Genomic DNA, 16,803 nt, shown 5'->3' with positions numbered 1-16,803 from the left:
CTCCACTCGCTCTCCCCGCCCCCGCTCCGGCCCCTCTTCAGCCGCCCCTTCGCCTCCCTCCTCACCCACCTCTCCCGCTTCGCCCTCAACCCGCTCATCCTCCGCCTCTTCGCGCACATGCACCTCCACTCCCCGCCGGCCCCCACGGGCGCCACCTACAACGCCCTCATCCGCTCCCTCTGCCGCAGGGCCGACCTCGCCCGCGCTCTCCGCTACCTCAGCCTCATGGTCCGCTCTGGCTGGCACCCCGACGCCTACACATTCAACTCCCTGATCCTGGGCTACTGCCGTGCTCACCGGGCTACCGCTGCTCGCGATCTGTTCGACAAAATGCCCCTCAGAGGATTTCGACACGACGTGGTGTCTTATGCTGCGATGACTGAGGGGCTATGTGATATGGGGAGGATTGATGATGCGTTGGAGTTGTTCGGGAAGATGGAGCAGCCAGATGTCCATACGCACGCGGTCTTGGTGAAGGGGTTGTGTGAAGCAGGGCAGGGGGAGGAGGGGCTCCGGATGCTGCAGAGGACGAAACAATTTGGGTGGCGGCCAGATTCTCGCGCTTATGCAGCAGTGGTTGATTTCTTGTGTCGGGAGCAAAGGGTCGTGGAGGCTGAGGCAATGCTGGAGGAGATGTCTGACAGAAGGCTGGTGCCATCCGTTGTTACATGCACTGCGGTGGTCAATGCGTATTGTAAGAAGGGGAGGATGAGTGATGCGGTCAGGGTGTTTGACAAGATGAAGCTGGGGTGGTGCAAGCCCAATGTGTGGACATACAATGCGCTTGTGTGGGGGTTCTGCAAGGACGGGAAGGTGCACAGTGCAATGGCTTTGTTGAACCGCATGAGAGCACATGGAGTAGAACCAGATATTGTGACATACAACTTGTTGATTCGGGCCCAGTGTGTCGATGGCCACATAGAGAGCGCTTTCCGTCTACTTCGCTTGATGGAAGGAGATGGTTTAGCTGCTGATGAGTACACTTACAATGCTTTGGTGGATGCTCTCTGCAAGGATGGGAGAATCGATCAAGCTTGCTCCCTTTTTGACAGCCTTGAAGATAAAGGCATTAAACCTAATCTGGTGACATTTAATTCATTAATATACGGGTTATGCAAAGTTGATCAAGTTGATGCTGCATGGTCATTACTGGAAAAGATGGTCTCAGCAGGTTTCACACCAGATACCTATACATACAGTCCATTCATAGAAAACCTGTGCAAGATGAAGGGGTCAAAAGAAGGTCTGTCCTTTATAGATAAGATGCTAAAAGAGAGTGTGAAGCCCACAACGGTCAATTATACCATTGTAATTGACAAGCTATTCAAGGAGAGAAACTATGGATTGGCCAAGAAAATCTGGGGTCAAATGGTTTCACTAGGTTGTGATCCTGATGCAGTTACTTATACTACATCTATGCGTGCTTACTGCAATCAAGGAAGACTCGTTGAAGCAGAAAACGTTTTGAGTCAGATGAACAAAAGTGCGGTCACTGTAGATACGATTGCTTATAACACTTTGATGGAGGGGCATGCAAGTATTGGGCACACAGATTCTGCAGTCTCAATCTTGAAGCACATGGAAAATGTTGCTTCTGTGCCAAATCACTTTACTTATACCATCTTGCTTAGACATCTCTTACAAAGGAGACTAGCAGAGGGTGTGGTTTTGAATGCAGCTAGTGTATGGAAGACCACAGAGCTTACTGACATCTTTGAATTGTTTGAGATAATGAAGAAGAATAATATTGTTCCTAGCACGAATACTTATTCTGCAATCCTGGAGAGGTTCTCTGAAGATGGAAGATCGAAAGAGGTGACATCATTGGTTTCTCGTATGAAAGATGATAATATATCTTTGAATGAGGACATTTACACTGCTGTCATAATTTGCTTATGCAAATCAAAACTGTATTCATATGCATGGGTGTTGCTTCGCTCCATGATTGGCCATGGTTTTGCACCACAACTGATGTGCTATCAGCACCTGCTTTGTGGGCTTATTAGTGAAGGACAAGCTAATATGGCTAAAGTAATATTCGGAAACTCTAGGTGGGAGGACTACAACCCTGATGAAATTGTGTGGAAAGTAATCATTGATGGCCTGATCAGAAAGGGCCATCCAGCTTCATGCCATGACATGATATCCAGATTAGAGCAGATGAACTGCAGACCAAGTAATCAAACATATGCAATGTTGGCAGAGGAATTGTCTACCCGGCAATGATATGCTGCAATGTTCACAAGTTTAGCAACACAGCTGAGCAAAGTTTCCACCAGCTGTGCAAAATGTACCTTATCATAGGCTTGTGTGCCCTCACATGCTGGATCCTACTACAGACACCGGAGTTACAAGTTACATGGATCATTCAACACACACTAAGTCCATGTTTTATTGCTCTCTCAAAGGTACTGTACTCTCATATCATAGTGTACTATGTATTTCCAGGAAGTTTTTGACCAAAATGTTAGATAGCAAATTAATCTCGTCCCACTCAATGATCACAAGCTCACAACAACTTACTTCTACATAAGACTTCGCTAGGTTTCTGACTACTGTTAGAAGAACTGTCGATACACCAGTGCAGGAGCTGCAATCCGTGGGCTCGCTGCACTGTGCATGAGGTAATTAGCATTTCAGTTTGGAACATTGGATCAGAAGATCCAGAATAGGTAGTTTAACTGCAACATCAACGGAAAACAAACTTGACATGTTGATGTGTGCTTGTTCTGCTCATTTTGTATCTAAGGTGCTAAAAGCAACACAAGTAACCTATGGCATCAATTCGACAGGTCACTACTGGCGCCAAGACTGGAATGTAGACTAGGAAATATTCGTAAATTATGACATCTCTAGAAAAAGGACACTGCATAGCACATGTTCCTTGAGTTTTCCAGTCCTTTCGTTGGACTTCCTGCTTGTATTCGCATGGTATAGATTTTTCAAGTAGAAACTGTCTCTTTTTTTTTCAAGAACAAGCAACCAAAGGTGCCTATCATTTTCATGAAGATTGGCAGCAGAAGTGCAGAACATATACAGGATGTTTCTCTTGCATGTGGTCGTGCCACCCACCACTAACTAGACACACTGCTCACCGCTACCCGCCATACACATCGCCAACTCCCAACAGCCTAACTCCTCTCGCAATTGTTGTGCCACTGCCGCTTTTGCTCTCCAATGTTCTTGCGTTGCGCTTTAGTCAGATGTTCCGCATCTGTCTTAATAACAGGGCAGTTGAAATTAATGCTGAGTTTGAAACCGAACAGGAAACAACAACAACTTTTATAACCAAAACCATAAATTTGACATCATGTTCTACTTTTTCAGAAGAATGAGCTATTTTTGGAGTTTCCAAGAATGCTTCTGAATGATCTGAGAGCGAACATGGGACTTCAGATTATGGATACATTTACATGAGACATTTTGAATTTTCCTGGAGCAAAACAATCACGCACACCAGGTTCCAGTTTGTTCATGATTGTTTGATCCGAAGAAAGTAGCGCAGTCTTAGTTCAGTTCCAATATATGTTCATTTGAGCATTCCTTTTGTGTAAAGGGTTCATTGGTGACCCTTTGAGTTTATAGATGAAGCCCCTTCTGATGTTGGCAGTTGAGTAAAATAATTTATTTGGTGCCACAGCTATAAGTATATGGCAGGACTGAGAGAAAAGGTAATTGCACCCTTTGACTGAGGCAATCATTTTTTTGTAAACCATCAGCATCTGCCAACTTTGTCATCCAAATAAGAAGCATTTGTGCTCCTCATTCAAAATTTTCAATTCTACAATTCATTTGCATGTTGGTCTTTTTGTCACCTGTGGCACAATCTTTAGGTAATTAGGTATGAGAAAAGAGGACAAACAATTTTGGAGCCTAAGAAAGTTAATGACGAAATGAACTGTACTATGTCGTGCACAGAGTTTGTGATGACAATACCGCCTCATCACCTTTGATATCATGATTCTAGGATGACATATCAGCACAAATTAACAAATGGATAGTACAAAAGAGAAAAAAATGGTAAAAAATAGGTGGAGCATACGCACCTAGCTATCTATAGCACATACGGATACCAACATCGTATATATGTTGCCAAAATCGTGATGTAGAGAGGGAAAGGACAAAAAGGGATTAGAGTAGTACCTGCCAACCGAAGTGTCCAATTATTTCATTGCCTGATAGATATAGTATTATATCCTTAAGAGTTGTGTGATAAGCATAATCCATAATACACTGTGTGTAGCTACTCCTTCCGTTCATAGGTTTAGTTAAAGTTAAAATTTGTCGAGTTCGATTAAATATTTAGAAAAACATAGCAACGTGTACAATGTAAACCCTATGTGACTGAAATCGCCATAAAGTGTATATTATATGTGTATGATATTACGAATATTAATATTTTTCTATATCCTTAGTCAAACTTCATAAAGTTTGACTTTAACTAAACTTGGAGCATGAAGTAAACAAAAATGAAGGGGGTTCTTTCCTATATTTTCTTTTAAACCTAAGAATATTGAAAGGGATCTTATTTGAAAGCATAGGTGCAGTCATTATTAAACAATATAGAAAAAATGCACATTAGGAGTTCTTTACGTTTAAACTGACAGGACGATATGAGTAGAACGAACATGGAGATTTGGCATTGTTACAAAATTGGTGAACATACTAATAAGATAATAGGAATGTATGAATTTATTTTTTATAAGTAAAAAATCATTATAAAATAGGTTCATTTTATTTACAGTGAACTGTGGAAAAATCTGAACTCATAAGTTGGTAAGTATATAACTAAAAATATCTTATATGGTTTATATCATGAGAATGAATATTTAGTGTTCCATACCTGAACTGGTAACCATATCGGAAGAAAAAACACATGTTTACTACATTGAAATTACATGACTGAATTTTAACCTTCAGTATTTAGCTTCAGGTTAACATGGCTGAGATGCATCTAGGCTTCAGGTTAAAAAGATATTGGAAATCAAAATCTGATTCCATCCTGATTGTGCGAATCCATAAATACACCTAATTATGGTGTCGATTCAAGGGAATACACAGCCTGGTTGTGTAGTACTTATTGTGTATTACTTATTTATTTTGAAACGAGGTAGGCGAGTAGGAGTATAATACTATAACGTTTTGACCTTGATAGGAGATTGCCTCTTCCTCCTAACAATCCTTGCCAATCAAGAGAAATCTCCAGTGTGAGAGCCTGTTAACTAATAGCTGTTCCACCAGCCAAACGCACAAGGATACGTGCGTCGGCTGTGGCTGTCCATCATGCACCGCACTCTCATTACCTACCCTTGTCATCTTCGATCTCGTCCAACGATGTATATTACGAGGTGAGGGTGGCTGCCCAGCATACCCAACACGCTGTGGCAAACCTACCTGCAGACTTGCAGTTTACCTGTGGTCGTCTGCAACCAGCCTGCATTCCGAAGCAATGAGTTTCCTGCTAAAGAAGACCGGCAGCGATGCAACACAGCCGAAGTCGCTATCTTCAGAAGAGCAGCAGGAAAAGGTAATGGTTGCATCAATGTTCCCATTGATTGTTTAATTAAAATTTTCCATTCCTGACGTGAAAATATCTATTTCCAAAAACCATATGGTGTAGGCTTTCATCCCGCTTTAGGAATAATAAAACCAACCACCCAACACAACGTACTAGTTTCAGTTGTTGGACAGTACAAATTCATGTCGATCTTTGTGGATGTTGGAGTGCTGTGTAATTCGATCCGAAGGACACCAAGAATAACTTTGAAGTTCCTTCCTTTTCTTACAAGGATGTCCCGGTATATGCATCTTTTGATGCACAAAATCATTGTGAAGTTTCAGCTAAGCATGCATCTGTGTGCATACACTATCCATTTTGACTTGGAACATGATTTTGTGGCAGTATGCACAAAATTGTCAAAAAATCTATTTTATAATCAGTCAGGATCGTAAATTGGAATTGATGCTATTATGCCTACCTTAGACATACATGATCGCGATATCGCTGCACGTCTTTACATAATTGATAGCAAAATTTAAAGTGCCATCATGCAGTGGTGGATCTAGGGGGTATGCCTGGTATGCAGTGTCATACCCCGTGCTCCAGCCGTGCAAGCGTATAATCCTTTGAATCAAGTTGCCGATAACCGAAGTTCAACTACTGCATGTTAGATTGTATTATACATAGTAGCTAGATGTACATGTCTCTGTAATCTGTATTGTACTCTTTTGTAGTCGATTAGTTTTGAAATATTTCATTGTAGATTTCTGTAACATCTTGTTTATATATTTCTCTGTTTATTTTAGTATAATCTGAAGACTACCAAGCGGTCGAAATATTTGAAAATTTAGGGTCGCATACAACGGCGAAAATTTAGTCAATTTTACAATGCCCTGTCAACGTTGTATGTCCAAAAATTTACCTTTTTGATGAAATGTAAAATTCATTTTTATTTAATTATTTTACCTTGTTTCATATTCATTAAGTATTTCTTCTCTATATTGTAAGACAAAATCGTTTCCAATAGGCATGCCAAAATTTTGGTGTGGCATACCCTTTATTAAAATTCTAGGTCCGCCACTGACATCATGGTGTGCAAAATTAAAAATCAGAGACTTGTGCAGACAGCCTTTGATTTGCACTTATCTGCGGGTAAATGAGGTGTGTGGTCTCCTCGGAGCATTGACGGAGGAGATGCCGAGCTTCCTATCAGACACAACCATCTGTCGCTTCCTCCTAGCGAGGAACTGGAGCACGGAACAACTAGGAACTGGAGCACGGAACAAGCGGCCAAGGGTCTCAAGGAAACTGTCAAGTGGAGGCGCGAGTACAGGCCGGAAGCAATTTCCTGGGTCAGTAAGACTTAGTTGTAAACTAGCGGCCTTATTATGGACATGATGTTTTGGCTCATAGGTCTAAATGCACCTATTAAGAAAAATGCATTTTAAGTTTATTATAAAATGTTAAAAAATTATGAAGAAAAATCCCCGATGTACATTTGGATATTCTATGTTCACTCACAAACGTTTGTGGAAAAAAAGACATTTTTTGGGACCTACATAAAAAAGATAAAAGCATTTCACGTAAAAAGCTATTTTGAATCAACGAAAATTGTCCTTTTTACACATCCCATAAAAAATGTCATTTCATTATGAAACTTAGTGTGTAAACATAGAATGTTAAGATGTACACCCAGAATTTTATTTTAGAATTTTTAGACATTTTAAAATATACTTTTTAGACAATGGGTGCATCTACACCTATGAGCCAAAGATGATTTCCCCCTTATTATGGGTTACTCTTCGCTAGATATCTACTCGTACATGTGCCATCTGTGTCCTATTACTCTGCTTCATGGACTGTGTAAAGAACGCTTCTCTGTTTGGACCAAAATGGCAGGAAGACATTGCAGAAAAGGAGGACGAGGCCAAGAGAATACATGTAGCCAACTGCGTTGACAAGAATGGAAGAAGTGTCCTCATATTAAACATGTCAATCAAGGTAATTATGCTCTGAAATGATCACTGTATTAGCGAACATTTGTGTACGAATAGTGTATATTTTCTAGTACATTGAGTTTCATTCCAGTTTACTAGCGTTCACTAACTTGTACAAACAAACAGTCTAAAGTTTCTTTGAAGGACCAGATAAAGCACATGGTATATCTCCTAGAGCATCTGGCCATGAGCTCAGCACATGAAAAAGATGACTATGGTGTTTGGATAATTGACGTCCGAGGCTGGTCAATAGCGAGTACGCCATTCTCCACGACCCGTGAATGCCTGCACATTATCCAAACCTATTGCCCAGGGTTGATAGCCGTCGCGATTATTTTCGACCCTCCAAGGATTTTTGAATCTTTTTGGAAGGTATATTAAGATTCCACGCCGTGTTCTTTCCTACATAGCCATGTTTGTTTGTACTGCACATATCCAAAGTTCGCGGGCGCCAGGAATTTGCTGCTTTTACCACTTAGATCTCAATCTGATCCATCAACTCTGCCGTTTATTTGCTTTGCAGATAACTAAGAGCCTCCTCGACGCAAACATGAGAGATAAAGTGAAGTTTTTGTATGCTAGCAAACCGGACAGTATGAAGACAATGGAAGAGCTCTTTGACAAGGATACACTGGAGGCTTCTTCGTTTGGTGGAAGAAGCACCAGTGCTACGTTTGACATCAACAAGTACGCCGAGAGAATGAGAGGAGCCGACAAGATGAGAGGAGAATCTAGAAATGCAAATGGCTGCAACTGATCTCCCTGACCATAACTGAATTCAAGTTCTTCTGAGCCGCGCCTACATGCACATCCGGAAACTGAACATTTGTACTTTTGGTTGCTAAAATTTGAACTTATGTAGTGATTTTATTATTTTTCTCACACTTCACATGGACTGTGCACATCTGGAAACTGAATATATATTCTTTCTGTTGTTACCATTTGTACTTTCCGGTCTCATAGGTGTGTACTTCCATGTTCTTATTTTCGTGCACTTCACGGGGATTTTACACTTTAAAAAATGAACCTTTGAACTTCTCTACGTCACAGCGTTTACTTCTTTGGCTCATGATTTTATTAGATTTTTCTATACTTCGCGAAGTCCGTGTTCTTCTTGGAATATAAGTTGTGCCCTTACTGTTTTAACCATATGTACTTCCAGGCGTTAATGTGTGATTTTCTCGCTTGATGTTTTTTTTTGTACCACTTCCTGAGGCCTAAGTACTTTCAGAAACTTAAGTTGTGTACTTCCTTGATAATTTATGTGCACTTCAAGGAAAATGACAGTATTATTTCTTCATCTTGGAAATATGCCCTTGAGGAAATCATGGATGATGTATTTCCTAATGTATTCATAAAGTAAAGTTGTTGTAACATCCCAAAAATTTGGAATGTTTAAATAATAAATTTAGTTGATTGAATTGTTTGTCTTTGTTGAAATTTCACAAGGAATTAAATTTTTTTAAGTTTGTTTGAAAACCTTTCCCTAAATAAGTTTTCACAAAGATTTGTTTTCAAAGTATTTCTAAACCAAACATATGTCTATTTTATGGTTTTGAAATCATATAAGATTTTATTTTGAGACAAAAGGCCCAAACCTTATTTTGAAATATCAATACTCAAGTAGCCATATAAAATGTTATATGCATAATAGCATTTTTGTAATTTAGTTTTTACCAAAATAAGTTCTATAAAAACATTTGAGTTATTGCGAATTCAATATCAAAATATATGTTTGAATTAAAACATGCGAAAGGTTCCAGGTTCGAAAAAATATATACTTTAACGGTTTGATTTCATAAAATTTAAATTATGTTTCTAGTTTTACAAATAGACTTGTAGGACAAGGTATGCAAAGGGTCCAGTTTTAAAATGTTTCAAAAGCTTTTGTTCATAAACACTTGAATCCGATTTCAAGTGCACAAAATCTATTCTTGTATTTCTGTTTGAGTAGCAAAATAGTCGGACAATGTCCTAAAACAGTATTTATGAACTTACAAATTTATTTATAATAACTAGTAAAAGTGCCCGTGCGTTGCACCGGATAACCAAATACCAATAATCTTTAGGAAACTTTATATGTTGATATTTCTCCTTTTTGTCACTCTCATTGATGGTGGTCACGTTTATCTCCTATTCATAATGATATTAGATCTGCAAGCCCCTCACTAAACAAACTTGTAATACTGCAAACATGTAATGATTGAACAAAACATAAGTAAGCTTCTTCTAGCTGATTGGATTCCCATAGCATGCACGAGTATGTTGAGTTCAATCCAATGCAGAAAATGCAGATTTCTAAAGAACATACACCAAAAATTGCATATTGGCATACTTAAATACATTCCATTGTTAGCTGATTGAATTTCCATAGCATGCCTGAGTATGAGTATGTTGAGTTCAGTACAATAAGATTTCGAAAGAATGTACACCAAAATTTGCATATTGGCTAACTAAAGTTTTTCTTCCATTGTAGAGGACAACTGATCCAGCACGAACTTATGTTGGTATCGATTTTATTGAATATATGATATGAGTCTCAATCATTCATTCACCCGACCTGAATCTCCAACCCAAGCCTCATTCATTTATGCGATGTCAATTTACAACAACACTTATGTGATGTTTACTAAATGAAGGCTTCTCGAAATGGAATTGGAGATGGTGCTAATGCTAGCTAAATTAGCATTAATAGTATTGTCGAGCTTTTAGATGCACATGTAGTTACTTCCTACAGTCTAGTAGCGTTGGACATGGTGACCTGCAAATCAGTTGAAATAGGAACCGGCCTCACCGTGGTTTGTACTTTGTGAGCATGAAATTAATTGGCTTGTGAGCAAAAGATTCAGGCTATGCAGTATATATTTTTCTGCAATATTCAAGTCATTAATAAAATCTTGCTCCATGGAAAAATCGGGACAAAAGCAAAAAGCTGGACAAAAATAATGAAGGGAGAATTTATAATTTGCCACGCTTTACTTTGAACTTTTATAATTTGCCACATATTACTTAGCCTTTGATTATTCACCACATATGACACTGATTTTTTACTAATCTGCCCTATTTCTCCTTCTACAAAGTTATTCATTTTTAACTCTAAAGTGCATTCTCAAATATTGTACCTCGGTATCTTAGGGAAACGATCGATCGACCAGGGATAAACACAAAGTAGCTAGGAAGACAGCCACATTACTTAGCATAAGTTCTCCCTTTCTTTCTACCTTGAGCAGAGTATGAATTCATTTGATGTGCTATAAGTTTCAGTCTCAATTCTACTCTTATTAACTACCCTATATCTCTTCTCTACACACGCAGCCACATAACGGAGACCCTATCTTCTCTGCACACACGAAGCACACCACACAACCTAGCGGGATTCAGCTTTGAACGTGCAATTTTTAGCACGCATCATTCTACGGATAAAAAAGTTATAAATAAATAACTGAATAATTCGATAGCTCTCAGCCATTGATGAAGTTCAATTCTGTTCGCCCGACGTAGCTTCGCCTTAGTCGGCCAGCAGCCCGTCCACTTTTCAGCAAACAGATGAACTCGACGGCATATGTGAGGAACCGTGGACGACGGACGGTGAGCAAGTATGCCCCGAGGACCACCCGGCCTCGAGCACGACTGTGCCATCGTCTTCCTCTTTTACTCTCACTTGCTCCGTATTAACCACTGTGATCTCCGTGTACAGCAAAATCAGTGCTCCTCCAATCAGAATAGCAGCACCATGGCAGGCTTTGTGTGTCTCCCAATTTCCAATGATCTACCGTAGCTTTTGTACCTGGCCATGACAGCAATATGGTTATGTTGCCTCTGCCTCCAGCTGACCGCGGTGATGGGGATTCTCTTTCCCTGCACCATGATATATAACCATCGGCTGGACCGCTGCCGCTCTGGTGCCTCCCCGCACCATGTTTCTGAAGCGAACCCCTGGTGCACGGGGCCAGCCTCGGCAATGCGGATGCGTTGACGAAATAAACAGAGCAGTGCGGCGCGCGGGATCTGCTCGAGATAGGGGATCAACTGGGTGGTCGTGCTGACCGTGTGGCTCCTGCAAGCAGTAGGGGGCGGGGCGGAGGCCAGCCAGGACCCGCTACGCCTGCTAGACGAGGCGGAGGCCGAGCTGCGCGCGACGCCGGCAAGAAATCCAGGGTACATAACCAATCGACCAATCCGCCTTGAAAAAGTAGCAACCTAATCGATCCCCAAATCTTCTAGCTATCCTAGGAGAGAAATACTCGCCTAGTTGCCAGCGGTCGTGCGTCGGCGGAATACTCGATTTCGAGCTTCCGTGTCGAACCAACTCCGGCTAGGTCCTGGGAACAATTTGGTGGGAATTTTATAGGGTTCTTGTGGGAATCATGCCCGGGGAAGAATCTATATATGGCTGAATTTTCTTGTGGGACGAGGCAAGAAATCAAACGGGGGAAATCGAATTCAGTAAGAACTCCTCATGCTTCGATGAAAAGAGTGTGGGGGAAAAATCCTCGACTCTGTCTGGGCCGGGCCAACCAGTGCATGGGCCACAGGTGAACGCAGCGGGGCTCGTTTGTGCAACATACCATCGCTCGACGAAGGAAAGGAACGAACCGGTATTTCACTTCGGGGTGGCAGATTGTTGTAATTTAGTCGAAAATCAGGGGCAATAAAAAATGGACCAACAAGAAGTCCTTTTGCTTTTATTATTAGGTATAGATTTGGAGCCTAAATTAGAATCTTGATTTTAGAATAGAAAAAAAATAGTGAAGCACCTTCGCGTGAAGCAACCAGGGAGCCAGCCCGCCAACCACCGCGCGCGACGCGCGCGTACGGCCGAGCGGTCCACGCGCAGCGCACGCACATACCGAGCAAGGGCCATTTACACAAAAATAATCCAAAAATGAAAGAAAAGCACAGACTAACCTTCCGGCGAAACTATTTCACCAATCTAACCCTTTTGTGTGGCGCTCCTCCCACGGGCGCCACACATGCCCATGTGGCTCCCCTCCTGCCGGCGCCACTGTCCCAGCCGACGTGGCCCCCTCGCCCGGCCCAGTGCGCGCCCATCAGACGTGGCGACATGTGTGTGGCGCCCCTCCCAGTGGCGCCACACATGCACTTGTAATTGCCCAAAACATACTGTGAGACAAATCCTCTGGGACTTAGCCGTTTTGCGAGGCTCGATGTGTGGCGCCGATGCCACGGGCGCCACACTAGCCTGTGTGGCGCCGATGCCACGGGCGCCACACATCCACTTAAGTGTGGCGCCCGCGCCCAGCCCGACCCTCTCTTTCTTCTTTCTCTTCCTCTCTGCTTCTCCTCCCCAACCGCCGCCGCCGCCCGCCTCCCCTTCGCCCCCCCCCCCCACCAAATCGACCAAGGAATCGTCAGATCTATCCGGCCAAGTCCTTCCTCCTCCATTCCTCAAGGTATTCCCCTTCGATTCCCTCTGATTCGTCCACTATTGTTGGTGGATTTGGTAGATTTGGGTATGAACCCTAGACATGGAAATTCATGTTGGTGGATTTAGATATGAACCATTGATATGTTAGTGCATTTGGCTCTGAACCTAGCAAGATTTGGATATGTTGGTGGATTTGGATATGAACCCTAGATTTGTTGGAACCCTAGATATGAAATTTTACATGTATGTGTTGAAATGGCTATGTAAGTGTTGAATGTGTATGTGTAGGAACCCTAGATACGTTAGTGGATTTGGATATGAACCCTAGATTTGGATATGTTGGTGGATTTGGATATGAACCCTAGATTTGGCTATGTAGATATAAAATGGCTATGTATGTGTTCAAATTCTATGTATGTATGTCTTGAAATGTCTACTATTTGTGATGGAATAACTCATATTTGAACCAAATATTTGTTGGAACCCTAGATATGAATGTATGTGTGTATGTATGGAACTCTCATGTATTTGGATATGAACTCTCATGTATGTGTTGCTCATTTTTGTTAGTGGAATGACTCATAATATGGTTGTGTAAACATGTAGGATGGTGTGGCTTCTGGATGAAGAGTACGACAGGGTGCACCGGGCTGTTCATATGACGGAGAGGGGAACGGATCTTCACCCTTTGAAGATTCGTTACCATGGCACATCGGATATACCGTATAACGAGAGGTACACGGAGTTCATCCGGCCTACCGGTCTTATGCCGTTCATATCCCTTGTAAGCCGTGGGGGGCCACACATGAACCCCTCGGCACTCACCGCCCTTGTCGACCGGTGGAGGCCGGAGACTCACACCTTCCACTTGAGGGCCGGCGAGATGGCCCCTACTCTCCAGGATGTTTCCATGATCCTTGGACTACCTATTCAGGGCGAGCCACTGTGTATGAACACAGCTTCTGATGGGTGGCGAAGACAGATGGAGGACCTTATTGGCAGGGCTCCTCCGCTGCCAACAGAACCAAAGAAGAGAGCTCCCGCCGGCGCGTCTTTCGAATGGATCAGGACTAACTTTGGAGAATGCCCGGAAGAGGCCGACGAGGACACTCGGAGGACGTACGCCCGCGTGTACTTATGGTACATGATTTCGAGGACTCTCTTTCCTGACAGTGGGGGAAAGCTGGCCCATTGGTGTTGGCTGAAGGCGCTTACGGTGTTGGATAACCGGTGGAGTTGGGGAACAACGGCACTTGCCTACCTCTACCGGCAGGTGATGATTTGCTCTATGTACTATTTTCCTATAGTAGTGTGCTAGACAAAGTACTAACCAAATGTCTTATGTGCGCAGTTGGACGAAGCTTGTCGCAGGTCTGGGAGCGGCGGTATTGGTGGATGCATGCTCCTACTTTCCGTATGGAGCTGGGACCGCCTATCAGTTGGGCGGCCTAGGACACTCACCGAGAGGCCATGGCCTCATCACCCTCACTTTCCTGATCGGGAGCCCACTTGGGCATACCTTTGGGACAATGTCTCGGAGATGACGAGCGATCCAATGATCATGTACAGCAGGCGGTACTGCGGGAGTTGGACACTCTTACCGCTGAGCAGGTAACCGATCACTGCGGAGTTGCAATCCTAGTTTTGATTGATTCTACTGGCATGTTCTAAATATTTGTATGCTGCAGGTGGAATGGGAGCCATATGGTAGCTACTACCGTATTGGCGCGGGGATGGCTGACCTCAACCACAAGTGCACGGAGGAGGCGCGGTTCTGGCGTATGCGCTGCCCACTCATATGAATGTGGCTTGTTGAACACCACCAGCCGCAAAGAGTGATGAGACAATTTGGGCTGTATCAGGAGTGCCCACCACTGTGGCAAGACACGAACAAGGCGCTTCATAGGTAAACTTCTGGAATCATGCGATGGAAGATTCTTGATAGAAGAGGTACAAACTAACTTGTTGATTCTTGCAGGCTTGATAGGCAGCGGCAGAGGAAGATCACAAATTGGCCAGTCCATCATAGCGGCCACATCGCAGCGTTCCAACACTGTTTCTAAGCGGCACGGAATGCTGGCCCTGAGCAGATTGTGCCTCACGACTTCGCCGCTTTCAACAACTACCTCGAGTGGTTCCATGAGAACACGCGTATCGAGTTAGTTAAGCACGCGTATCCTGAGGAGATCTTGGACGACCCCATCCAGTTCGATGAGGTTGGGCAAAGCCAGCACGACACCTTTGCTCGCAGAGGGAGATCGACTTCTATTGCTTCCGAGCTAAACTTCGTGGTAATGGATTCTCTCACTAACTAGTACATCATCTAGATTGCCATGTGCTCGCTTCAATTGTGTATGCTATGTTTGTCACAGCGGGAGGAGATCCAAAAAACAGCCGAGGAGTGCGAGGTTATGTGGGAGCAGAGCGGGAGAGATGAAAAGCCTGTCGGACCGTTGCGGTATTTCATTAAGGTATGATCACCAACTTTGAATGTACGGTACTATGATGTGGTGGCTTTGTAACCATTAATGGCATGACACAGAACACTGCACGAAAGATGCGGCGGTTAGCTAGGTTGCTAGGTTGCCGGGAAGGCGAAATCGCTACATCTTCCTCTTCAGAAGAGCGGGAGGTATGGACTATTTTGTTGCTGTCAAACACGTTCTTACTAATTTCAACTTTTGTAATCTCATGTGTTCATGTTTGTGAAGATTCCCGAGGACGACCTAATTCTGAGTCAAGGCATACTTCCAAAGCATACCTCCAAGCAAGCCCCACGGTCAGCTTACCAGTTCAAGCCAAGGGGCAAGGCTCCAAACCGGTACACTCCGGAAGATTATGTCAACCGAGGAAAGAAGGTTGTCACTGAGGAGGATGACGGGCCGCCGCGGAGATCAGCTTTGTCGAGGATGAGGAACGACGAGCCGTTCTCTTCAGATGAGGAGGAGGAGGAGGAGCAGGAGGAGGAGCAGGAGCAGCAGCAACAACAGCCACAACAGCGGACGAAGAGGATGACCGTCCGGAAGCAGCCCGCGAGGACGGCACGTCGAGGACGCTACTAGGATGTGCTACGTGTTTTTGTGAACTCTATATTCATAAGTATCGATTTGTGAACCCTATATCATTTCGAACCATGGTCTGTAATGCTACTTGTTGTTTGAATCTACGTGCTACAATGTGACCTATGAAGTGTTATATGTGTATGTCATGAAATTACTACTTGTTATGTCTAATGTTGTACTCGTAACTGTTGGAGTTTGGTAGGATTTTTCATGTTTTTAACACAAGTCAATGTGTGGCGCCCTTCCCACTGGCGCCACAAATGCTAGTGTGGCGCCCGTGGCATCGGCGCCACACATGCCAACTTATATGAACTATTGGGTCGAAAACATCCAGGGGCTCCGGACGATAAGTCCTTAGCCATTTTCGCGAGCCTCTATGTGTGGCGCCCGTGGCATCGGCGCCACACAGGCTAGTGTGGCGCCCGTGGCATCGGCGCCACACATCGAGCCTCGCAAAACGGCTAAGTCCCAGAGGATTTGTCTCACAGTATGTTTTGGGCAATTACAAGTGCATGTGTGGCGCCGTTGGGAGGGGCGCCACACATGCTGCCACGTCGGATGGGCGCACCAGCTCAGCGGCGGGGGGGGGGGGGGCACGTCGGCTGGGACAGTGGCGCCGGCAGGAGGGGAGCCACATAGGCATGTGTGACGCCCGTGGGAGGGGCGCCACACAAAAGGGTTAGATTGGTGAAATAGTTTCGCTGGAGGGTCATTCTGTGCTTTTCTTTCACTTTTGGGTTATTTTTGTATAAATCGCCCCGAGCAAGCAACGCAGCAGCCCTGCAGATCCTTTTTTTTTCTCTTCTGACACGCGGGGCCCGCCGTATCATCCCTAAACCTCCAGCCTGAAGTCGA

The 16,803-nt window shown here is 43.7% G+C and overlaps 1 protein-coding gene across 6 annotated transcripts; it reads left to right on the top strand.

Annotated features, from left to right (window-relative positions):
• Positions 1-8,438, top strand: LOC127326475 (uncharacterized; the record flags this gene model as incomplete). 6 transcript variants are annotated; one of them, XM_051353320.2, is given in 8 exon segments in its annotated part: positions 1-2,408; positions 3,328-3,460; positions 3,557-3,671; positions 5,156-5,527; positions 6,613-6,852; positions 7,400-7,501; positions 7,624-7,869; positions 8,021-8,438. In XM_051353320.2, a coding segment is annotated over 1 exon segment (2,226 nt), but the record flags the coding sequence as incomplete, so codon positions are not given.
• Between the last annotated feature and the right edge of the window lie 8,365 nt (positions 8,439-16,803).

Source organism: Lolium perenne, chromosome 6 (genome assembly GCF_019359855.2).
Source record: "Lolium perenne isolate Kyuss_39 chromosome 6, Kyuss_2.0, whole genome shotgun sequence".
NCBI classification, from domain to species: Eukaryota; Viridiplantae; Streptophyta; class Magnoliopsida; order Poales; family Poaceae; genus Lolium; species Lolium perenne.
Note: the sequence above shows the minus strand (reverse complement) of the source record. Positions and strands in the feature narration are given on the sequence as shown.